This window comes from Oreochromis niloticus, linkage group LG15 (genome assembly GCF_001858045.2).
Source record: "Oreochromis niloticus isolate F11D_XX linkage group LG15, O_niloticus_UMD_NMBU, whole genome shotgun sequence".
NCBI classification, from domain to species: Eukaryota; Metazoa; Chordata; class Actinopteri; order Cichliformes; family Cichlidae; genus Oreochromis; species Oreochromis niloticus.
In genome coordinates, this window is record NC_031980.2 from 28,581,060 (window position 1) to 28,605,678 (window position 24,619).

Consider the following 24,619-nt stretch of genomic DNA (forward strand, 5'->3'; position numbering starts at 1 on the left):
TTAGGACCTCAGCTGCAAAGTTTGCATTACACCAGCGATGTGATTATTCATTACAACAACAAGGTGGAAATGCAGAACAGAGTACCAGTTACAATTCATCACATCCTGCTGTATTTTTGAGAAGTAGATTCAATAACATGGAGATTAGACACATCTTGAATTTTCCACTTCCAGATAATACTCCAAATTATGCCGAATATTATGAAGGCGTGATGGGAAGTGTGAGATGCAGTTAAATTAGAATTGCGATTTCATCGGCTGCAAAATAGTGTTTCTGTGACTGTACTGTAATAATGATTTGTCTGAATTTGAAGTTCTCTTCTCAAGAGCTGTACAATCTAATGGGTCTGTAATGTTCTCACTGGAAGTCGGAGCTCCATTGTTACCATCAGAGCTCCTTCACGTATTGATAGTTACTGAGCAATGAAGTAATCAACAAGAAAAGCTGGCATAGTGCATAACCTGAGTCACCATTTATGTTTCGCAATAAGTGTTCCTCCAGAGTTCAGCAACCTTCAGACAAAGAGCACGTCTACACACCATACTGCAAAAACCCTGTTTTTATTTCTATTCGAGAACCATTATTACACCAGTTAACATTTTAAAACATTTCTGGGCACAAATGTTGTATGTGACCACTGTTATACAGGTTATACAAATGCCACAGGTCATTGTTCCGTCCGTTTGCAGCCATCTTGTAGTCACGTAGCTGCCAAGCCTGTTGTCTGCCCCACTGCAACCAAGCATCGTCGTCGATCCTGATACACATGGATATGAGTGAATCAGGTGAATCAGGCAAGTCTTCACACAGTCGACTGAAGCATCAGATATGCATCGAATTGTGACACCTCATTCACCTTGTTATAGATCCATGTTTCATTACTACAAGAACTACGGGGCTACACCAGGCACTGTGTGACTCTTCTATTACTCACATTTTTAGTGTTTCAGACAATTTCTCTGAACAATTTGTCCCTAATGCTCAGGTAACCTGTAGGGTAACCGTCTCCAAATGGTGCTCCATGAGACTGGTACAGCCGAGTAAGGGGAGAATACATCTGCAAAACGCTGTTGCAATGCAGCAACGTCTGCCCGCATGTGAAACCTTGCCCTCAGAGTGTCCAGAATGTATTAAATCTCATTTTAGTTGGGCTTGGACCTTGCTTCCAGTTTTCTTTCATTAGGTCTAACACCATGACTTTCTCAAAGGTAATTCCCAATAATCCAGGCAGTTCTTTTAGTGTGCAAGACATAAACGATGTGTCCCGGTCAGTCAATATCTCTTTCAGGATGCCAACTCAGGAAATTCAAATTCAGATTTTATTTGTCACATACACAGTCATACACAGTACGATATGCAGTGAAATGCTTACACAACTGCTCGTGACCTAAGAAAAAAAAGAAAGAAAGACTATGAATAGGATAGGAAATGACCTGAAACTGCACCTGTGCAACACTCTTTGTAGAAAAAGGTGCAAAGCAACTTTTGTTTTGGAATTTTGTGTTGCACAATCCATCAGAACTAATACAAAGCGATATCCGCATGCACTCGGGTGAAATTATTGTCCCTTCCCATGCCCATTATCAGGTATATTTTGCGCAGCAGTTGACCATACAGCATGCTTTTCTGTCTTTTTATTATATTTAATCCCCTTCCTTTTTGCCCTGCCGACAGACAGTGGCTGCAATGCACACTTTTCATACTTTTTAACTCTCGCTTTCAGATCTTTGTATGTTTTAACTTCATTCTTCTCTGTAGCTGGTGGACTGACCAACAACAGTGCAAGCAAGACTGGCCCAAATCTTGGAGTGCAACAGACAGCATAAAACGGAGGAGCAGAAGACCGGCTTCAGTCTGCAGCTTTACATCTTCAGCTCAGGTCTTTAGGGTGGAAACCCTTTCAGTTCCACAGCTTTGGTCCAAATTTCATTCTTTGCTTGCTCAGATTACTTCTCGAAACTCTCAGCTTCCCCTGCTGCTGTGCACAGCACATCTAAACAGCTTAATATTCCATCTGTAACCTGAAGTCTACTTGCAACTGCGTTAATGATAACAGGCGACTAACTGCTAATAGTTAAAGGGCTAATCTTAATGTGTGTTCCAGCCAGGTTTACACCCATGTTCATGAAAACAGTTTAATATTCCAAAGCTGTTGAAAAGCGCCTTTACTGACCTCTTTAAATTCCTCTGAAAGTACTGTTCAGTGTTACAAACCTGTTACTGAGGGGAGGAGCTGTCTGCTTGTCTATCTGCACCAGTGCAAAGCTCTGTGACAGTGTGGAGGTGGACATAGCAAAGATGACACTGTTGTAAATGAATATTGTAGCTGTGTAAGCATCCATTAATAACTGAGGGTTTTTGTTTGTTTGTTTGTTTGTTTGTTTGTTTGTTTGTTTACCTAGTGTGAAAGCAGAATATTCCATTAATATTAATTTCAGGACTTTATGCATGACATTATGAACAGGGGCTGAGCCACCTAAAGATTTGATCCTGAATTGCCCCTGAATCTGAGGCAGCATGTCTTGTGCTGGTTCAGCTGATAAACTTTCCTCATGGATGTAATATTGTGTGTGACGTGGGCATGATGTTTGACTCTGTTTGAGTCTGGAGTTTGGGTTCCATTTATCTCACATGGCTTCTCTGTTTATGAGATATTTGCATACTCAAAAAAAAAAAATTGTTGTGAGCACTGTTAACAAATAGGTCAGCTTGGCCAACTCTAGGAAGAGTCCTTGTGGTCTCAGACTTCTTCCATTTATGGATGATAGAGGTCTTCAAGCAAACGTTTTTCACTTTGTCATTAGCCCATAAGGCTGTAACATGACAAAATTTGGAAATACTTTCTGGTTGGTCGAGCGATCCTTGAGGCGACTGTTGTTGTGATTTGGCGCTGTATAAATAAAACTGAATTGAACTGGATGCACCGTGGGATTCCTGTTATTACAGACATTTGTATTTTGGAATTTAATTTTGACACGATGACAGATTAATAGTCAATTTAGCGAAATTCTAAACGGTATAAGATGAAACGTCAGACCGTTTGACCTGATTTCAAATAAACGAGTCAAACAAAGAGAAAAAAACAGACTGATCTTCAAATTAAAGGTCTGTAGCTGGATGTGTAAGTTTACAGTGCGCAGGACCCACGCGCGTTGTGTGCGTCCTGCGCGCACGCGTTATTTGTGTTTACAATCTTCGTCTTATTGTGAAAAATGTGTTTATTTTGAACGTTTGAACAGGAAGTTGCACTTTTCCTATTTTACCTGACGCTAGGGAGCGACTGCGAATCCCATCATAGCTTATTGTGTTTTTTCCAGCCATTATCATAGAAAGGGGGGTGGAAATGTGGTCAGCAAAGCAGGGATTTATCTTTACTGTATTCAGCTTTAATGTGCAGCAATAATGGCAAGAAAGACAGTGAGTAGGTGCAGAAAAGTAAACGGTTAATCTGGTCCAGTGGTCTGGTGGGAGGACATCATTGTGAGTTTTCCTGTGGACTCTAAAAAATGAGCAGTATAAAGGAAAGAGCGACTATTCGGCAGCAGAGCTCCGAGAATAACTCTGTGAGCAGCAGTGAGTGGGACATGGCAAACGATGTGTTTGTGTCCGGTTTTGACGACAGCGCGATAGCGGACAGCATCGGTGATGGGGACCAGGAGTCGGCACAGTCCAGCTTACTGGACACGCGTCTGCCCTTGGATGGGATGATGTTGGGCCTGGATCGGGTTGAATATTCTGCCTCATCCTATCTGGATTTCGAGCCAAACTACACGGAAAGCGATGGCAACCTTACAACCAAAAAGCGCATCCGGTCCAACAGCTCCCGGCACCGCGGTGACATCGTCACAGAGCTGGGGCCAGAGGAGGTCCGCTGGTTTTACAAAGAGGACAAACGGACGTGGAAGCCTTTCGTCGGACACGATTCTTTAAAAATCGAGATCATCTACCGGCGGCTCGTTGACCAGAACCAGGATAAGGCCGTGGATCCCAATGAAGCCGACGAAAAGGAGACAGCCGGGTCCTCTGAGCTGCAGCCGGAAAGCTCGGCCGTGGACAGTGCAAGTTTCAGGGCGGAACCGGCGGTGCAACAGCTCTCAGTGTCAGAGCAAATCACAGAGCCGGTCCACAACGGCGGCACCAGCGTGGAGGCAGTGTGTGTCAGAGGGGGCCTTTATGAAGTGGATATCAAAGAAAAGGAATGCTACCCTGTTTATTGGAACCGTGAGCATCTCAGTAATGACATAGCTGTTGTTAGGAATGTTAGCACGTGTTCTGCTGTCAGTATCTTTGGCCACTTCTAAGAAAATTAAACCTCTGCTGCTGCTAACTCTGTCACCTCTGTACTGTTAGACTGAGCTCTGAGGACTGCGCTAATAGGCTGCTGTAAAAACATCCTCTGTTACTGACATCGTCATGGTCTTACTGACCACCCAAAGTGCTTTAGACCAAAAGCCACACTGAGCCATGCATTCACACAGCGCTTTATTCTGTACACATTAAGTACTTTATCTACCTCACATCCGTGGCCACGTTCCAACTACCAATTCACTTAACAAGCATGTCTTTGGACATGCTCTTTGAAACGAGACAATAATACAGTTGTTTCATATTAGAAGGAGACTTCTCAAGATTTTGTCCAACACAATAACAATACTTTACAGGGATGTAGAGCAGAGAACAGGAATACATATGTACACACTACTGATCAAAAGGTTTGGAACACTGCATTTTTTCCAGTTTTTAATTGAAAATTATGCACTTTATTGTCTCCTTACACTCTGAAATGAAAGCATAGTACAAGTAAGCAATTAGAGGTAAAAAAGAAACCATGGAATTAATTTTTAGACCAACATTTATTCTAAACTTCTGACTCATCAATGTAGTCCCCTTTGGCAGATGTAATAGCTGAACACACCCGTGACATTCTTTCTACAATAGACATCAAATATTCTTCACAAAGTTCCCATATCTGTTGCACAAGTTGCCATAAATGTGTGGCACTTGTAGGTTGCTTTGCTTTCAGTCTCCTGTCCAGTTCATCCCAAACCAGCTCGATGGGGTTTAGGTCTGGAGACTGTGCTCGCCACTCCATGTTTTCAAGCTTACTATTTTGTTCTTTTTTCTGAGGTAGGTCTGGCCTGGTCTTGTCTGGTCTTGGACTTGTTTATGTGTTTTATATGTTTTATCTTGCTGTGGGATGAACCCCTGACCAACTAGACACATACCAGAGGATATTACATGGTGCTGCAGAATGCTGTGGTAGCCGTGTTGGTTCAGGGTACCTCTTATTCTGTACAAGCCACCAGTCTGGATCCAGCAAAACAGCCCCAGACCATCACACTTCCTCTTCCACATCAGACCATAATACCTTCTTCCAGTCTTCAGTAGTCCAGTGATGGTGTTTCATGGCCCAGGCAAGCCTCTTTGTCTTATTCTGACTTCTTAGCAATGGCTTTCTTGCTGCAACACGTCCTGTCAAACCTGCAGCTCGAAGTCTTCTCTTCACAGTTGAAACTGATACTTGCTGACTATGACCACTATTAAGCTGTGCTTGAAGCTGTTGTCCTGTGAGCCGCCTATCACACAAGCTGTTAACTCTCAGAAACTTGTGCTCTGATTCAGTTGTGGCTTTAGGTCTGCCAGACCTCTTCCTGTCAGCGTTTGTCCCAGTTTCTGAGTGCCTTTTGATGGTGAAGGAAACTACACTCACTTACATCTTGACTTTCTTTGCAATTTCTCTGTAGGGATGTTCTAAAACTTTTGACTGATAGTGTATATATTAATATATTAATGAACTAATCTGGGTCAATTCTAAATTGAACCTATAATTACACATTTGCTTAGTATTTCTTAGATTAGACACACACACACTGAGAGATATGATTAATTTTAAATTTTGTGTTTGATGTTTTCAAAATTAGTTCCTCTGTTACTGGGATCCAACATTCTGTCTTAGATTACAATTTTTTTTTTTTTTTATAAACATCACATGTCGTTCCACAGAGCAAGACCGAATTCCTGTGATGAGGGGCCAGTGGTTCATTGATGGAACTTGGCTTCCACTGGAGGAGGATGAGAGTGATCTGATTGAGCAGGAACACCTTTTATGCTTCCGGGGGCAACAGATGAGGGACACCTATGAGATTGAGGCAGTGACCACCACAGTGGACAGCAAGGACGGTAGGGAATTTAAAACAGACAGGAAAGACAGAGAGATGCCATTGTGTGTCAGGCAAAGAAGATGAGTGTTTGCAACCATGTCTTTAGGTGTGTGTCTCTGTTGGCCAGAATTGTGTCTTTTACAGCAAGTTCACAAAACAAGTCAAGTGATGCTATAATGCATGGGTATTTATTGATTCTAAAATCTAAAATCCAGGTTTGGGAAATTCTGTTGTCACAGCATTTATATCTGTCCATGGGAATAAGAATACATAACAAGTCAAATATTTTCATAATCAACAAAGAGAAACAAATTTTAAAATGCAGTCATCACATTAACTCCAATTCTGCATACTTTCATGGGAGCTGGTGAATTAATTATTCTGCATGAATTATGTCAGTAGCTCTTAATTACAGTGTAAATTCTCACAGCTATCCACAGTCTGAAGCTGAACAGGAGTCATGTGGACTGGCACAGTGTGGATGAGGTGTATCTGTACAGCGATGCCACCACCTCGAAGATTGCACGTACTGTCACTCAGAAACTGGGCTTCTCTAAAGGTATATAGGATGATTAGTACTTTCTGTCTATTCCAAGAATTCCATCCATCCATCCTCTTCTGCTTATCCATTTCAGGGTCATCTGACCCTGGAGCCTATCCAAGCTGCCACTGGGCGAGAGATGGGGTTGTTGGAATGTTTTAGTGTCCTTCTGAGCTGAAATATGTCATGAAAACTGGGCTAAACAAAATTTCAACAAAAAAGTCTGGATTTTGATTAGGCCACTCCAAAGCCTTAATTTTGGTTTGTTTTTTTCAGCCATTCAGAGGTGGACTTACTGGTACCCTTCTCAGACTAATAGATGTCAGTTACTTTGTTTCTTAGCTGTTTCTTTAGCTGTTTTGATATTCAAAATGTTTTTTTTTTTGCCTAGTTCACTTTGTCAGAGAGATTCTATTTAAGTGATTTAAATGATTAGGTAAGCGATATTTAAGCAATTAAGTATATCTGGCAGTAACCAGACCTGTGTGTTGCTTGTGATATTGAGCTGATTTTTTATTTACTCAGGTTATATTTTAGAATTTGTTTTATGTTCTAAAACATTTGTGCAGCAAACTAAAACAATCCTGGCTACCGAGGCTGGTTATCATGGAATGTCACCTGTCTGGTGGAATGAGCCTGAGCTAGTGTATGAGGTTGAGAGCAACTGGCTAGATATAATCGGGCTCACCTCAATTGAATCATTTGGGCTTTGGAACTAGTCTCTCTGAGAGGGACTGGACTCTGCCCCTGTTTAGAGTTGCCCTTGGTGAGAGCGAGTGGGCTGGGGTGGGTATCTTGGTATCTCATTGGCTTGCTGCCTGTATGTTGGATTTTTCCCTTGTGGGTGCAAGTGTTTGTTCTCTGTGCCTTTGTGTCAGGGAACGGATGAAGACTGTTATTTGTGCTTATGTGCCAAACAACAGTTCAGAATACCTGGCCTTTTGGAGTTCCTGGGTGGGGTTCTTAAGGGTGCTCCACCTAAGGACTCTGTTGTGCTACTGGGAGACTTCAACGCTGATGTGGGCAATGGCAGTGAGACCTGTAAGAGCGTGACTTGGAGGAACGGCCATCCTGATTTGAACCTGAGCGGTGTTCTGTTCCTGGACAAACCAAAGTTTGTACATAACAACCACCATCTTTGAACATAAGGGGGTCCATAAGTGCACATGGCACCAGGACACCCTAGGCTGCAGGTCAATGATCGACTTTGTAATCATATCATCAGATCTGCAGCTATATGCTCTGGACATTTGAGTGAAGAGAGGGATCACCACCTGGTGGTGAGTTGGATCAGGTGGTGGGAGAGGATGGTAGACAGACCGAGTGCACCTAAATGTATAGTGCCTAGCAGAGGCCCCCTGTCTGTGAGATTTTCAGCAACCACCTTTGACAGAGCTTCGACAGCATTCCGAGAGAGACTGGAGACATTGAGTCAGAATGGACCATGTTCGGCACTTCCATTGGTGAGGCTGCTGCACTGAGCTGTGGCTGCAAGGTGATTGGTGCCTGTTGTGGTGGTAATCCCCTGAACCATCAAGCTGAAGGAATTCTACTCGGCTTGGTTAGCCTGTGGGACTTTGGAGACAGCCGATGGGTCCCAGCTGGACAAGTGGAATGTGGCTGAGACAGTGGCTAAAGCAAAAACTCGGGTGTGGGAGGAGTTTAGTAAGGCCATGAAAAAAGACTTTTGGACTGACTTGAAGTGGTTCTGGCAAACCGTCATGTGACTCAGGAGGGGTAAACAGTGCTCTACCCACACGGTGAATAGTGGGGGTGGTGTGGTGACTTCAACCGAGGATATTGTTAGGCAGTGGAAGGAATACTTTGAGGACCTGCTTAATCACACTGGAAGGTCTTCCATAGAGGAAGCAGATGAGGGGCATGACTCATTCATCACTGGGAGTGAGGCTACCGAGCTCCTTGGTGGCAGAGCCCACCGGATGAGGTTCACCCTGAGTTCCTGAAGGCTCTGGATGTTGTAAGGTTGTCTTGGTTGAAACGCCTCTACAATGTCATGTGGAGATCTCAAGTGGTACCTTTGTATTGGCAGACCAAGGTGATGCTCCAACTATAGGGGGGTGCTGGAAAGTAGGGTCCATCCATTAGTCAAAGTTCGGATACAGGAGGGACAATGCAGTTTTCGTCCTGGTCACGTAACACTGGACTAGCTCCTTATCCTCTTGAGGATATTTGAGGTTGCATGGGAGTTTGACTAACCCGTATACATGTGAAGAAGGCATTCAAACGCTTCCCCCGCGACATGGCCTCGGATAAGCAGAAGAAAATGGATGAATGGCTGGATGGACTAAAAAAACCAGGAAGAGAGAAAATACTTTTTTCACAGCCCTGTACCTGTCTCTCACGTCCTCAGCCTCTAGCAGTGGGACACGTCTCCATCGAGGGTACGTGGAAGAGGCTGCACCTGAAGACACCCCACCTGAAACCACACACATTGTATTTGTGGTGCATGGGATTGGCCAGAAGATGGACCAGGGTCGCATTATCAGGAACACCAGCATGTGAGAAATTATGGTGTTTCCATTGCAAGAACAGATAAAAAATTAAAGTTAGAGTAATTTTGGAGGTAACAGTTTTTAATTTATTTATTTTTAATTGCTGGATAGGATGAGAGATGCTGCCAGAAAGATGGAGGAGAAACACTTCTCAGATCGCACCACAGAGCATGTAGAGTTCCTTCCTGTGGAGTGGAGGTCCAAACTGTGTCTCGATGGAGGTATGTTTTACAACACTTTCGTTTTGGATTGCTCGCAAGCTTATTATGCAGTTTTTTTTCTGCTACGACACGTGTGAAAAGCCTGCTTACACCACTTTACATTAAACTGACACAGAGTTTCATCTTCTAAAACAGGATCAAAATTTGCATTAGTATTTAGTAAATCTTATTTTTGTTCAGCTTTTTTTTTCTATATCAAATGCTGAACATATACAGTGGGTAAATAAGCATTGAACACATCACAGTTTTTCTAAATAAAATATATTTATATTTCTAGAGGTGCTAATGACATAAAATTCTCACTAGATGACGGTAACAACCCATCCAATCCACACATGCAAAGAAATCAACCATAGATGTCTAAGTATTTGAAAGTGCTAACATTAATGACTGTACCAAAAAGGTGACTGATTATATAAATTTCTGTGTGAATTTAGTGGTCCCATCCAAAACTTGTAAAGGTTATGCAAATTAAGAAAAACACTTTTAAAGACTATGATGACATAGCCAGAAGTGACCTCCAGAGACAAATTAAAAGTACGATCAAAAGTTAAAGGGTGCTGTGACATCTAGTAATTCCAGAGAAGTGTGGCAGAGTATCAAAACCATGATAAATGTCCCACATCAAGGTAGGGGTAAGGCTTCCCTCAACCTGCAGGTTAGTGAGGGTCTGGAGATGGCCAATCAGCTAAACACCCTTTTCTGCTGCTTTGATAGAGGCAGCAGAAATTACTGTCCTGTTGAGTTGCCCTCCTCACCAACTCCTCCCTTGGACTTTATTACAGAATCAAAAGTATTGCAGGTTTTCGGAGGCTGTAAACCCCCAAAAAGTTCAGGTCCTGACAATGTCTGTGGGAGTATTTGAAAAATATTTAAAAATATCTGAAGTATTTGAAAACTATTTTTCAATTTTTTTTTTGATTTTCTTTTAACAGTCATACAATACCAAATATCTGGAAAGTGTCAGTAATTGTTCCTGTTCCAAAGTCCCCTAGACCTTTGGGTCCAAAAGACTTCAGATCAGTTGCACCCACATCTCTGGTCATAAAATGTTTTGAACATGTGGTGAAAAGGTACATGGTACCGAAAACTCAAGGTCTTGTAGACATCCTGCAATTTTCTTATCAACCCTAGAGAGGGGTGGAAGATGCTGTATTAATTTTGCTGCTTACTACATGCTCATCTGGAAAAAGAAAAGACTCATGCCAAGATTTTATTTGTGGACTTTTCCTCTGCTTTTAACACAATCTTACTGATTATTTTAGCAGATAAATTGGAAAAAGAATTTTTGCTTATTGATTTTCTTTGGAGTAGAACACAGCTGGTCAGAATGGGAACTCAACTTTCTGACAAGCTGACCATTTCAACAGGTTCCCCTCAGGGCTTTATCTCCATTGTTGTTTATTCTGTATACCAAGTCTTGTAATAGCACTTTTCAAAACAGACTTTTTATTAATTATGCAGACGATACAGCTTTAGAGAGCCTCGTGTATGATGGGGAGGATGGGCCAGTTCTTGAATATTTTATTAAATGGTGTGAGAGGGCAAATCTTGTCCTCAACACCACAAAGACCAAATGCCAGTAGATTTTAGGAGGAATCCATTATCCCAGCCTAAATTCATAATTGGAGAGCTGATCCAGTGTGTGACTGAATACAAATGTCTTGGCGTTATGCTTGACCATAAAACATAACTAAAATGCTTCATATGTTTTGTTGGGCTTTTATCAAAAGTGTGTTTAGTTCTTGTATTATTTGTTGGTTTGGAAAATGTCTCTGAGGCACAGAAAAAGGCGACTAGAAAGACAGTAATAGTAGCTAGTAAGTTGCTTGGAACTGCATTGCTATTGCATTTCTAAACTGCAAGTTTAGAAAGCATTTTTAGGGACAGGGTATGGAGCAAAGCAAATAATATTGTGAGTGATGTAAGGCATCCACTTGCCTTTTCCTTGGACTATTATCATCTGCACAGCGCTATTGTCCCACTTTGTTCACAGAAAATACGTCCAAATTATCTTTTTTTCCTCAAGCCATCAAAATTCTGAACATGAGCAACACATAGGCTGCCAAGTTGGTGTGGTAAATGGTCTGTATTTATATAGCGCTTTACTAGTCCCTAAGGACCCCAAAGCGCTTTACACATCCAGTCATTCACCCATTCACATACTGGTGATGGCAAGCTACGTTGTAGCCACTGTCAGTGGGGCGCACTGACAGAGGCGAGGCTGCCGGACACTGGCGCCACCAGGCCCTCTGACCACCACCAGTAGGTAACGGGTGAAGTGTCTTGCCCAAGGACACAACGACCGAGATTGTCCAAGCCGGGGCTCGAACCGGCAACCTTCCGATTACAAGGCGAACTCCCAACGCTTGAGCCACGATCGCCCAGTATACCAGTGGTATAAAATCATCCCTAAGATGTAAGGAAAGCCAAAGTGTCTACATATTGTGTGCTTATGTTTTTTAAGGTGATGTGTTTGTTTTTTATGTGGTGTTTTTGAATGTCAGGTGTCTTCTGCTGTAAGTCAATTTAGTTAGTACTCTCCATAGATTCTAAATTGGATTGAGGTCAAGTGATTGGCTGAGCCATTATTTTCTTTCTCTGAAAACAGTTGAGAGTTTCCTGTTTCCAGTATCATACATCCACTGGTGTTTTATCTTCATCATCCTAGTAGATGCATGCATACAGTCCATGGCGGTGAGTGTATTACTTACTGTACCTGCTGATTCCAGGTCTTTCTGTAGCTCCCCACAAGTGGTCCTTGGCTCTTGAACAACTCTTCTGATATCCACATTAGGTAATGCAGTGAAAGAATTTCAAAATTTCTCGATACCACACCAGAGGCAGACTAAATTACAACAATGTTTTTCTGAGGAGTGGAAATATGGACTTTACTTTTATTTTAATTGCACAAAAAGGCAAAAGTATGCTGGTAGAGTGCAAACTGCATCTGGGACAAAACCAATACAACTCTGGCTCTTTGCATACGTCTACACAAACAGCATGCTGACATAAAGCTACAGAAGAATCCAGAGTGATGTTAAAGCTGAGCATATGCTGAACCAGGATGTAGCCAGAGCCTGAACCTTAAAAGTCAACAAAAGTGGTGATGAGTAATCAGGCCTGCAGCATTGCAGACTTCATTTCTGTTCGTATATATTTCTAAAGTAAAATCACTGAGGGAATTCCTTTGAGCTGGTTTTCAGCTGCTTTGTGATGTTGTTTTTGTGGTTTTATGTAAAGACTAAGAAAAAGAGCACATGTATGTCCTGATTAGGATAGTGATTTGTGTCAGCATGGGAGACTATAGCTCAGGTTTATATTGTTAACTGGTCATTATGTCAGAGTGCACTTCAGGGCATATTACTGAGTAATCCAAAAGTAATATAACGAGAAATGTGACAAATTCTTTTTTACAGGGAGTGATTTAGTGGCATGCTGGATTACTTTTAAGAAAAGAAATCTACCATCATCCTCGTGTTTTGTTCTGTATTCTGATCTTTAACTGAATTTCTATTATCGTAAGATTTTTAATCACTAGTGCAAAAACTAAATAAAGAATTACAATATTGTGAAAAGAAATTCATCACATGTAAATATAAATGCATTTAGCTTTTTCCTTTTTTTATTTTGATGATTAGCTTACAGCCCATGATGACCTTATAGCTCATGAAATATCCTTTATGGCGTCGATGCAGCGTGGCATAGAGGTGATCAGCTCTGTTAAGCCCAGATTGCTTTGATAGCTCATCTGTGTTTTTGATTCTCTCTGAGGTTCAGGTCGGACAAGGTGCCTTGCCCATCAACCTCAGTAAGAACATAGTCAGCAAACCATTTGGTATTTCCCATTTTGGCACTGTAAGCAGCAACTAAGTCCTGCTAGAAAAGGAAATCAGCATCCATCCATCTATCCATCTATCCATCTATCTATCTATCTATCTATCTATCTATCTATCTATCTATCTATCTATCTATCTATCTATCTATCTATCAGCTTTCATAGCATTTCCTTGCTGGTGTTTTTTTTTTTTTTAGTTCAAGTACTAAGACATGATGTTCAGTTGCATGTAATTGACCAAAAGAACAGACGCCCCTTGTTGACCCAATCAGAAAAGCATATAACTATAGGTCATACAAGTGTATGTTAAGTGTAGGCCTATGGTTGGAGTCTGACAGACAGAGTCATTATGATGGAAACAGGCTTCGGGCTCCAGTAGAGGACTGTAAGCTATGTGACAACATTACAGAACATGGCGTTCTGTAGTGTTCTTGCATGAAGACAACTTACATTACTGTAAGGGATCAAATGAACTAAAAAAGTGCATTTAGCTGAATTTATATAGGTCTTTCACAAAAAAGTTTTAGAGCACAGCTCACGAGTTTGTGGTGAAAATTGTGTGAGCTGTCTATGGTCAAATATGGAGTTCCACTGGATTCAATGCTAGGACCAGTTCTGTTTACATAATACATGCCTTCCTTAGGCAGTATCATCAGAAGGCATAGCATACATTTTCACTGCTATGCAGATGGCACCCAACTCTGTCTAGCCAGATAACACACACCAATAAGTTAAACTGCAGGAATTTCTTAAAGATATAAATACCTCTAATCTCTAATTCATCTAAGGATGACCTCTAATTTTCTGCTTCTAAATTCAGATAAAACTGCGGTTAATTCACTTGGCCTTAAAGATCTTACAAATATGGATATGAAACCAGATTCTTACTCTGGATGGCATTACCTTGGCCTCCAGTAACACTGTGAGGAACCTTTTTTGACCAGGATATGTTCTTCAATGTACATATTAAACAAATATGTACGACTGTTTTCTTCCATTTGCACAACATCTTTGAAACTAGAAACGTCCTTTCTCAGAGTGACACTGAAAAACTATCCATCTATCATCCTTATACTTCCTCCTGATACTTATTTTTCCCACAAAATCAACTTTTAACTACAGAAATGAATGCAGCAAACAAAAGGGACCAAAAGAGGAGAAGGGGGTAGTACTGTTGAATGCTACCAAACAAGGAGGATAAAGTCAGTAGCACTAGTGAAGAAAATGTTCCTGACACTTGCTGATGATGGTACTATCCTCTTCACCTGTCAGTGGTTTCATTGTTGTGATTTACTCGCTAATATTCATGTTGGACAGAAGGACAATACTACTGAGTTTTGCCATATCTATACATTGCAAGCCAGAATCATAATGTCTACTCAAAAATATGCAGAAGCATTAAAAAGTAATTAATTTTGCTCTGGGAACTTCTGACAACTATGTCTTATGTATTTGGATATTCTTCCTACAGACACAGTGGACTCCATCACTCCAGACAAGGTTAGAGGTCTAAGAGACATGTTGAACAGCAGTGCCATGGACATCATGTACTACACAAGTCCTCTGTACAGAGATGAGGTGAGTGAAAAAGCCCCACCATTTCAACATTCAGGGTAGCTGTAGCTCAGGTGGTAGAGCAGCCTACTAATCAGAAAGTTGGTTGTTCGATCCTTGTCTTCTCCAATATCCTTGGGCAAGACACTAACCCCAAGGAGTTCTCTAAATGTTAGATAGAAAGAACTTACAGAGAAAGAGCATCTGGGGAAGCACTTTTGGAGGTTGGTGGATCCTGGGAGTCTGGCAGTCATCTCTGCACCTGAATGTGATCACTGATCCTAATGCACATTCAGGTATCAATAAATCAAGTGCATATTAGAAAGTCTTCGGCAGCGAATTCACTTCTGAGATTTTTACTTCATCTATGTAAAAATGAGGGTCTTTCTCTTCCCATTCTGCCTCCTCAGCTAAGATTCAGAAGTCTACAGAATAATCAGCAACAGTCTGCTTACCTTGGCGAAGGTACTTTTGCCAGTCAGAAATCTCTGACTTATCAAATGTCTTTGAACTTTTACAATATATATATATATATATATATATATCTATATCAAAGAACAAAGATAGTTACACACTGTCAGTGGTAGCAGTCAAATTGCCCTTTGGCTTAAAGCAAATATAAATGCATGTTCTCAGAAGAGGTTTAGTTCATGCTTCTGCTCTTGTGTCTTCTTCATGGCACCTGTTAGTGGGTGGGATATAATAGTGAGCAATTGAACATTTTGTCCTCACAGCTGAAAATGGAAAGTGGGCATCTCCAAAACTGCTGCTCTTGTGAGGTGTTCCTAGTTTGCAGTGGTCAGTATCAATCAAAAGTGGTCAAAAGGACAGGAAAGCACTGCAGAGGGTCATCAACACAGCCCAGAAGATCACTGGCTGCTCTCTGCCCAGCCTGGAGGTCATTGCAAACTCTCGGTACCTCAGCAGAGCTGGCAATATCATCAAGGACCATTCTCACCCCAGCAATCAAGTGTTTGAACTATTACCATCAGGCCGACGGTACAGGTCACATAAAACCAGGACAAACAGATTCAGGGATAGCTTCTTTCCCAGAGCTATCACCATAGTAAATAAGCACAAAAACAATTGAAACTGCTTAGCTACTCCATACTGTCACCGTCAATTATTATGCTGCTATTCTTACTGTCATTATATTAATGCTGCTATCCTGTATATATTGTACTTACTATTGTTTGTTTTATTGCACCTTTTATATTTTACATTTATATTTATTATTGTATTTTTGCACCAAGGGAGTGGCACTCCAATTTCGTTGTACCCTGTACAATGACAATAAAGGCTATTCTATTCTATTCTAAAAGGAAGGAATGGTGGTGATCCAGCGACTTGTCATGAGCAAGTCTCACTGATGCACGTGGTGAGCAAAGATTGCCCCATGTGACCTGATCCAACTGATGAGCTACTGTAGCAAGTGATGGGCATTATTGAGGTTAAAGTTTAAGTCAAAGCTGTTACACTTACACTTACACTTAAAAAGAAATGAACAGTCTCTTATTTTGATGGTAGGTTCGTTTAATGAAAAAAGACAGGATATCAACCAAAAATCCTACGCCAACCAAAAAAACATAAATTTGATCCCCAATCAAAACATGACTTAGTACTTAATGGAGAAATCCTTCGTGACTGTGGTCCCGACTGCCTTCATATCATCAACAAGCTCCTCCTATGTAGTTTTAGGCTGATCCACCACCTTTCTCATGATTCGCTTACAGAGTGTGTCACTTACATGTGCCAGTTAATTTTCCCTTTAGTGCAGGGAGTTAATGGATTTCCCAAATGCTTAATTGATATCAGATTTAATAGTTTAATAATTTAGTTAATAGTTTTCAGTTTCCCTTTGCACTTTGTTTCACATGTATTTTTGCAATCGGCCAAATAAAACATCTTACTTTTAGTTTACCTTAGTAAGTCTCTGCATGTCTGCATTTGGATCCTCAATTTTCTCGCACTCAACACATGACAACGATAAAACTTTTATATTTTAACCTTTTATTTCAATTTGCTAATAAATGATAAAAAAAATATAAAAATAAATAAGTATTCTTACTACAAACCATGTTCCTAAGGGCTAGCCTTTGTCCCCCCAATGATATGATGCTGCAGGGAGCTGGTGCAGTGGTTTGTGGTGTGAAGCCTGGTCTTTCTGTGCCAAGTTGTGTGTCTTTCCTCCAGGTACTCCAGCTTCTTGACATGCATGTTGGATTAATTGGTGATTCTAAATTGATCAGTTTGGATCAGTGTGTTAAATAAACTTCTTCCCTGCTGGCACTCAGCATTACTCCCATTAGGCTAAACCAAACTTTGTCACACTTAAAATCTGGTTAAGATTTTGTAATCCAGACTGGCTATGCAGCACTGGTCTACCGGCCGATCAAAATGACCCTAAAACATCAAATATAATCATATCTATTTGAATCCGATTGACATAATTAAACTTATATCTCATGGTGTTGTGCATACATGCTGTTGTTTTGTTTGTGTAGATTACCAGGGGATTGACTCTGGAACTGAATCGTCTGTACTCACTCTTCTGCTCACGGAACCCAGACTTTGAGAAAAATGGGAAGGTGTCCATAGTGTCTCACTCACTGGGCTGCGTCATCACCTTTGACATAATGACAGGCTGGGATCCAGTTCACTTTCATCATCCAGAAGCCCTAGACCCAGAGGATACACGGCTCCACTGGCCAACTGATGAAAAGCACCACCTTCAGGAGCAACTGAGACTAACGCGCCTCAGGTACTCTTCTGGCTTTTGTCTGAAACAGGTAAGGAGTCCAAGTCCCCATCTGTTTCAGCAAAAAGTGTACCTAATGGCACAAAGGAGTTTGAGGAGAGATCCTCGGTATTCTTCCACATTTTTTCATTATATACGAAGGGATAGAGAAATATTTAATCACTTTTGTAATATAATTGTCTAATACTTACGTATTAATACAAAACAAAGGTTAACTCTTTGGTTAAGTGGCCTTCACCAGCAGAATGGCTGGTGAAGGCCACAATGAAGCCGCTTAAAATGTAGGGAACGAATATTTTTATATTTTTTTATAAGGATCAATGCTCAATAAAATATAGCTTGAGAGTTTGATAATCTCTGACAGAGATATCACTAGTGTTTTGTCATTGACTTGGAGAAACAGTTTTATTTTATTCAGTTTCAGATTTTTCACACATTTTTCAGGTCACAATTTTCACATCTGCCTTAGTTTTTTCATTATGTGTTAAAATGTTTTCGGCTGAAAGTCATGTCAACTGCTTTACACTGGCATAATAAATGGTATCCGTCATCCTGTCCAGGTTGAGGGACTTAGAGGATCAATTCCAGGGTCTGCAGACTTCGTCTTGTGTTCCAGTGCCCGCCTTGAAATTCAAGGTAAAGATGGTGTAGCAGTTTCTCCTTAAAGAGAGCAGATTTGCACACACAGATCTTTATTATAAAACCTTCTGGGAATATACTCTCATGGATAGAGAGTGTTCGTTCCCACTGCTTTAGCTTGTCCGCCACTGCATTCCTCCAGTCCCTCAGTGCAGTCAAAAAGTATTTGCCCCCTTCCTTATTGCTTTTTGTGCTCAACATGTACTATATAGGGGAAAAAAACTAATTTGCACACGCACACACCCTATGTGTCTTTCTGCAACTGATGCAAGAACCCTCGGTCATCTGCACTACCTTTCCCTGCTACGGCAGAGCCACAAACCATAACCCATAACCCCCCCCCACTGCCCAACTTAGGGCGGGGAGTTATTTGCTCTAACCCCTTCACTAGTGAAAGAGAAAGTTAACCAGTCATCTGCACCCTCGGCCTATAGACTACCTCAGATTTAAAAGGCTGCAAAGCCAGATATCATCGAGTGATCTGGACACTGGCATCCTTTATGTAGTGGAGCAACTGCAGTGAGGCATGGTCCAAACTTGGTATGCTATACTAAGTTACTAAGTTTCTCTCTGATGTAAAGCACTGGGAGTCAACCTCATACACCCACTGGAAAAAATAAGCCCCCAAACCTCTGTTCAACACATCAATGTGCAAAATAAAAGGGACAGAGAAGTTAGGGGTGTTGATCAGGGGGTTCTCACAGTGGGCTCTTTTCACCCTATAAAAAGCCATCTGGCACCAATCGGTCCACCAGACCCAAGATGGACCACCATTCTTGGTGTGGTTAGTTATGGACTATTCACATCCATGAAATGTGGGATGAACTTCCGATAGTAACAAGCCAATCCCATCGTGTCCACTTGAGAGGATACTCACCCACTGCCCAAGGGGAACCCCAGATTGTGCACCTGCCTCTGTCCAATCACGCACTTCTTCAGGCTGGGAGTAAGTCCAGCTTGCTTCAAGGGCTCCAGCACTGTGCTTACCCACTGCACAGGCTATGCTCAGGTGTTTCTGTGGATGATCATTTAATCTTGGTAGAAAACAGCATTTGTAGTATTGGGATGCAACAGGCCGGGGCACCAAACCAAGGCATTTTTTCCTTGGACTCTGGAGATAAGGAAATCTGCCAGTAAGGCCTTGGTTAAATCCAGTGTCATGAAAAATTGAGCGGTGCCCAACTGTTCAAGGAGCTCATCAATCCAGGGCATGAGGTAGGCAGCAAACTGTAAACCAGCATTCACCTTGGGATAGTCAACACAGAACCTTATAGACCCATCCCTCTTCATGACAATAGCAATAGGACTACACCAGGCACCATGACTCCTACTACCTTCATTTCCAGATTTAGTTTTAGTTCTTTCAGAACTACTTTTTGTTTGTGTTCTGGCAATCTATAAAGTCTTGACCAAACCGTCACCCTTGGGAAGTCTTAACATGATGCTGTTTGAAATTATTGTAACCTGGAAGATGCAACTTGGCAACACATGCCTTCTGGGCTAATAAAAAATTGTCATTAGAAAGGACTCATCTCATCTCTGTCATTCATCTGGCTCACCAGAGAATAGACTCCCCCTCCCTCCACGCTTCAAGGAGAATGAGGGGGTTCATTTGTGTCGCTCTGAATTCTGTCTGTTTGCCCCATGCCATAGTCAACATCTCCCAATCATCGCGTGATCTCAAAGGGGTCTTGCCACTTGTTGAGTAATTTAGCGCTGGAAGAAAGGAGTAATACAAGCACTTTATACCCCACTGAAAATTCTCTGTTTTTTTTTTCCTGTGTTGTACAGGTGGTGTTGATGTTCTTGGGCCTGGAGCAAGTTTTCAACCAACCCAAAGTGTGAGGTTTTGCTCTCAGGTCCATAATGTATTGAGTTTAAGTTTTACGGTTTGGATTTTCCTCCTAGTTTTCTTTAAGTAATTAAAAAATCCTGCAAGGTTTTCAATTGAACAGCAGTTCAAAGGGACAAAAATCCTAGGGAGACCTGGGCAACCTTCCACAAACAACAGGGGATACATCCATTATTCCCATTTGCATTCCTTGTTACAAATGAATTAACAAATCATGAGTTTTAGAGTCTTAATCAGCCACTTCATTAGACCGTCCGCAGGCAGATGATACATACTCGTAAAAATAGCCTTAATACACATATTCATAAAGTTCTTCTTTCATCGTTGCATGACATGAACTGTGTGCCTTAATTTGTCAGTCTCTTTCAGCATTCCAACCTGGGAAATGGCCTAAAACTGTTCCCATGCCACATTTATTGCAGAAATATTATGGGGCTCTGCTTTGTAATATCAAATTGCACAATCCACCTGAACTATCGCAAATGGCTTGATGAAACAGCCCAGTGAAATCCATGCCAGTTTGTTCAAACTTGACCTCCATAAATGATAAGGGCACAAAGGTGTTTTTGGAATGTCAGCTGGATTTATGTGACTAATGGTGCACATGCACCCAAATATGTGGCCAATGGGATCGAGCCATTATTCTTTCCCCAGTTTTTCGTATCCCATATGGCCAGCCATGGGATTATATTGAGCTGCCTGGAATTTCATTTGAATGTCTTGAACACGCCCCTCACTCATTGCCCCACCAATTCACCAAACCCTAGCTAATCTGCACCGAAAATGAGGAGGTGCTAACTGCAGCCTCAGTCAGTGCATTTTACCTTTGTACCTATTTTACCTATTCATATCAGTAAACATCCCCATTTGCACACTTAAAATTCACCCACAATGCCTCTACCAAAGCTCTGGTGTGAATCAGGTCGCTTTGAGTCAGGCACTGAATGCAGTCTGAATCTATCATGGCCCAGTGTATACCCCCTTTGCATTTTTATCAGAACACTGTTGGTGCCCCCTGACTGGGAAAAGGTGTTGGAAGTGACCTGCACCACCACCACCACCACCACCTATGAGGGCACTTATTTTTAGAAGTGACAGAGTAACCCCATACTTACAGCACTCCTGCCCGAGGCAGGCTGGGTGCAGTTTCAGCAGGCAATGGGACTAATGGCAGTAAAGCAGGGACAGTGACTTTAGGTCCAGTCCATGGTATCAGATGGGTAGCCTGGTTTGCTTCAGTGTATTCCCCTAAATGCACAGCAGTGGTTCCTAGCCAAAGTGACGACCTGCTAAGAACCACCTGCCTTGGAGCTCACTGGCCTGTGACATCTCATTCACTCTGTTGTTTTTGTTTGTTTGTAATCCCTCACAAACTGTTCCGTGATGACCAGCTCCTGTAGCTGTTGTTCTTCAGCTGCCTTCCCTGGTTGCAGCTACCACATAGCCCCATCTTTCAGCTGCTGGACATAGGCAGAAGGGTGGTTGGCAGGCCCCAGCACAAGTGATGATGATTTTCAAACATGTCCAAAAAGGACTGTGGATCATCCGTGACAGTCATTTTGTGTTGCAAATTTACACTCCAATGTCTTTACTTGGTAGAAAAATACTCTTATGTATGGCAAACTTGCTGTCACACTGAAATGTGTCACATTTTAATGCAAGACAAAGTTAAAGTAAATGTAAAATGCAGTTTTAAATGATGATTTCATTTATTAAGGGAAAAAACTATCCAAAGCTACCTGGCACTGTGTGAAAAAGTAACCCCCCTTTTGTTATTCAAATGTTTTTATTCACAGTTAATCACAAATTAACTGTGAATAACAACATTTTATGGAAAGCCAACTTCAATGTCACTTATGGAAGCCCGTTTCCGCCACACAAAAAAAAGTATCCATAACTCGAAAATTTGAGTTATTAACTCGAAATTTTGACTTATTTTCTTGAAATTTCGAGTTATGGATACTTTTTATAGTGGTGGAAACGGGCTTCCATAGTCACTAGTGACACCCAGGCCCGATTATTATGAGACCCACTGAATCACAAAGTCACTTAAATAGAACCTGTCTGACAAAGTGAAGTCGGTAGAAAGAGCCCAAAAAACGACACATCATTTCAAGATCTAAACAGAAAAGAAACAAAAACATCTATCAGTCTGGAAAGTACTTCAAATTAATTTATGGTTAAAATTTTATTTGTGAAGAAGTTTATGAAGTCGTTACTAGTTAACGTTAAAGGAATGGTTGGCTCAACAGAGCTCTGACCTTTTGTCAGCCTGGCTACAGTCCTCAAGAGAAACCTAGGGTTGTTTTTATTCTGAATTCTTAGATTCAGTGATGAATAGTAAGATGTTCTAGCTTTACGGAGGGCTTTCTTATAAAGCAACAAGCTATTTCTCCAGGCTAAATGATGATCTTCTAAATTTGAGAAGATCTGCTTTATGATGATCTTCTAAATTTGAGAAGATCTGCTTTAGGCTACGTGTTTGAGAATTATTCAAGGGAGCCAAGTACTTCTGATTTGAGGATCTATTTTTTGAGGAGCTACAGTATCCAGTGTCATACGTAGTGAGGAGGTAAAATTATTAACAAGATAATCGACCTCTGTGGATGTAGTGTTCAGGTGCTCTTTGTGATTCTAAATAATTTTTTTTCCAGATTTTTAGTTTTTTGTTTGTTTGGGAGCTGACACAGTCTCTAAGGGGATGGGGTTTTGGGGGGATAACAAGAGGAGAGAAGCCACAAAGAGTCGTGTAAGACTGCAACTCTACTTCCCGGTGCCAAATGAAATCATCATTTAAAAAATTAATATTTACTGAAATTAACTTTGTCTAATACTAACATTGTTTGATGATCTGAAACATTAAAGTGTGACAAAATGTGAACCACAAATCAAAAATGATGGGTTGTTATTATGCCATTCCATTCATCTTTTGTCATAGAGCTGATTGCAGATATAGTCTCCCTGTATTTCACCCTAAAAACATTGTTATATAAATCGGCCTTCATATTTAAAGTACAAACATCATTCCTAGCATGTCAAATGCTCACAGAATCACAATCTGAGGGTGCTTCACTTGAAGTGTAGACCTGGCCACTAAATGCCTGTGAGGAGCAAAGACTATATCTCTAATATCTCTAATGATACCCTGTTCTCTGTATTGCAGGTAGAGAATTTCTTCTGCATGGGGTCTCCTCTGGCTGTATTCTTAGCATTACGAGGAATCCGTCCTGGAAACAACGGCATGCAGGACCACATCCTTCCAAAATCTATCTGCAATCGCCTCTTTAACATATTCCACCCTACAGACCCTGTGGTGAGTTATTCAGTTCAGTTCAGTTTTATTTATATAGCGCCAAATCACAACAACAGTCGCCTAAAGGCACTTTATATTGTAAGTAAAGACCCAACAACAATACAGAGAAACCCCAACAATCAGATCACCCCCTATAAGCAAGCATTTCGGTGACAGTGGGCAGAAAAAACTCACTTTTAACACAGAAAGAAAACGGCAGCAGAACAAGGCTCAGGGAGGGGTGGCCATCTGCCACGACCAGTTGTGGTGAGGGTAAGAAGACAAGTCGAAGACACGCTGTGGAAGAATGCCACAGATTAAAAATTAAAAGTCATAAACGTAAAACCCATTTCTTTGCTCATCAAGGTGCCCCTATATATATATATATATATATATATATATATATATATATATATATATATATATATATATGTATATATATATATATATATATATATATATATATATATATATATTTTTTTTTTTAAATTCTGTCTTTAATGTTAAGCAGTTAAGCATATAAGTCAGCACTTGCTGTTTTAAAGTGCTGTATAAATAAAGTTGTGTTGGTTTGGCCAGAGATTAATAATAACTAATAATTAAATGCAAACTGGTGAGCGAAAAAGAAACACTCAGTGCATCACGGGGATGCCCCAGCATCCTAGAGACTATTGCAGCACAACTAAAGGAGGATTCAGGGTCATCTGATCCAACCCTAACTATATGCTTTAGCAAAAAGGAACGTTTGAAGCCAAATCTTAAAAGTAGAGAGGACGTCTGTATCATGGGTCCAAAGTGGGAGCTGTTGTGGCTGAAGCTCCACAGTTATGTATCTTACTAACCTGCTGAGATAATATGTACCTATTTTAATGATTAAGCTATTCTTTTTCAGTGAATACTGAATAAGATAATGTTACAAACAGTTACAGTAGTATTACACTAATATATATGTAAAAAAAAATTAAAGACAAGCTTATAGTAATGATTAAATTGTGTCTTTGAAATACCTAATGAGTTTAAACATTTGTTTGTTTCAGGCATACAGACTGGAGCCTCTAATCATAAAGCACTACAGTAATGTTGCACCTGTTCAGATCCACTGGTAAGAAATGTCAAGTGTCTTGTGTATAAGAGATGTTTCCCAGCTGTAGAAGCTGGAATTAAATAAACTTTTTGGTTTTGTGTCTTTACACTGGCTGCCTGTCCGTCAGAGGATAGACTTTAAAGTTCTGATGCTGGTCTATAAAGC

At 41.0% G+C, this 24,619-nt stretch overlaps 1 protein-coding gene across 1 annotated transcript in view; it reads left to right on the plus strand.

Annotated features, from left to right (window-relative positions):
• Nucleotides 1-3,269: 3,269 nt before the first annotated feature.
• The window catches only part of ddhd1b (DDHD domain containing 1b), a 38,892-nt gene continuing 17,542 nt past the window's right edge, over nucleotides 3,270-24,619 (plus strand). Inside the window, exons 1-10 of the mRNA XM_019346233.2 lie at nucleotides 3,270-4,222; nucleotides 6,005-6,181; nucleotides 6,593-6,721; nucleotides 9,075-9,222; nucleotides 9,328-9,437; nucleotides 14,747-14,853; nucleotides 17,334-17,590; nucleotides 18,148-18,223; nucleotides 23,242-23,391; nucleotides 24,408-24,472. Of these exons, the coding sequence (XP_019201778.1) occupies nucleotides 3,508-4,222; nucleotides 6,005-6,181; nucleotides 6,593-6,721; nucleotides 9,075-9,222; nucleotides 9,328-9,437; nucleotides 14,747-14,853; nucleotides 17,334-17,590; nucleotides 18,148-18,223; nucleotides 23,242-23,391; nucleotides 24,408-24,472 (1,934 nt within the window). The 5' untranslated portion in view covers nucleotides 3,270-3,507. The remainder of the gene's footprint in view (nucleotides 4,223-6,004; nucleotides 6,182-6,592; nucleotides 6,722-9,074; nucleotides 9,223-9,327; nucleotides 9,438-14,746; nucleotides 14,854-17,333; nucleotides 17,591-18,147; nucleotides 18,224-23,241; nucleotides 23,392-24,407; nucleotides 24,473-24,619) is intronic.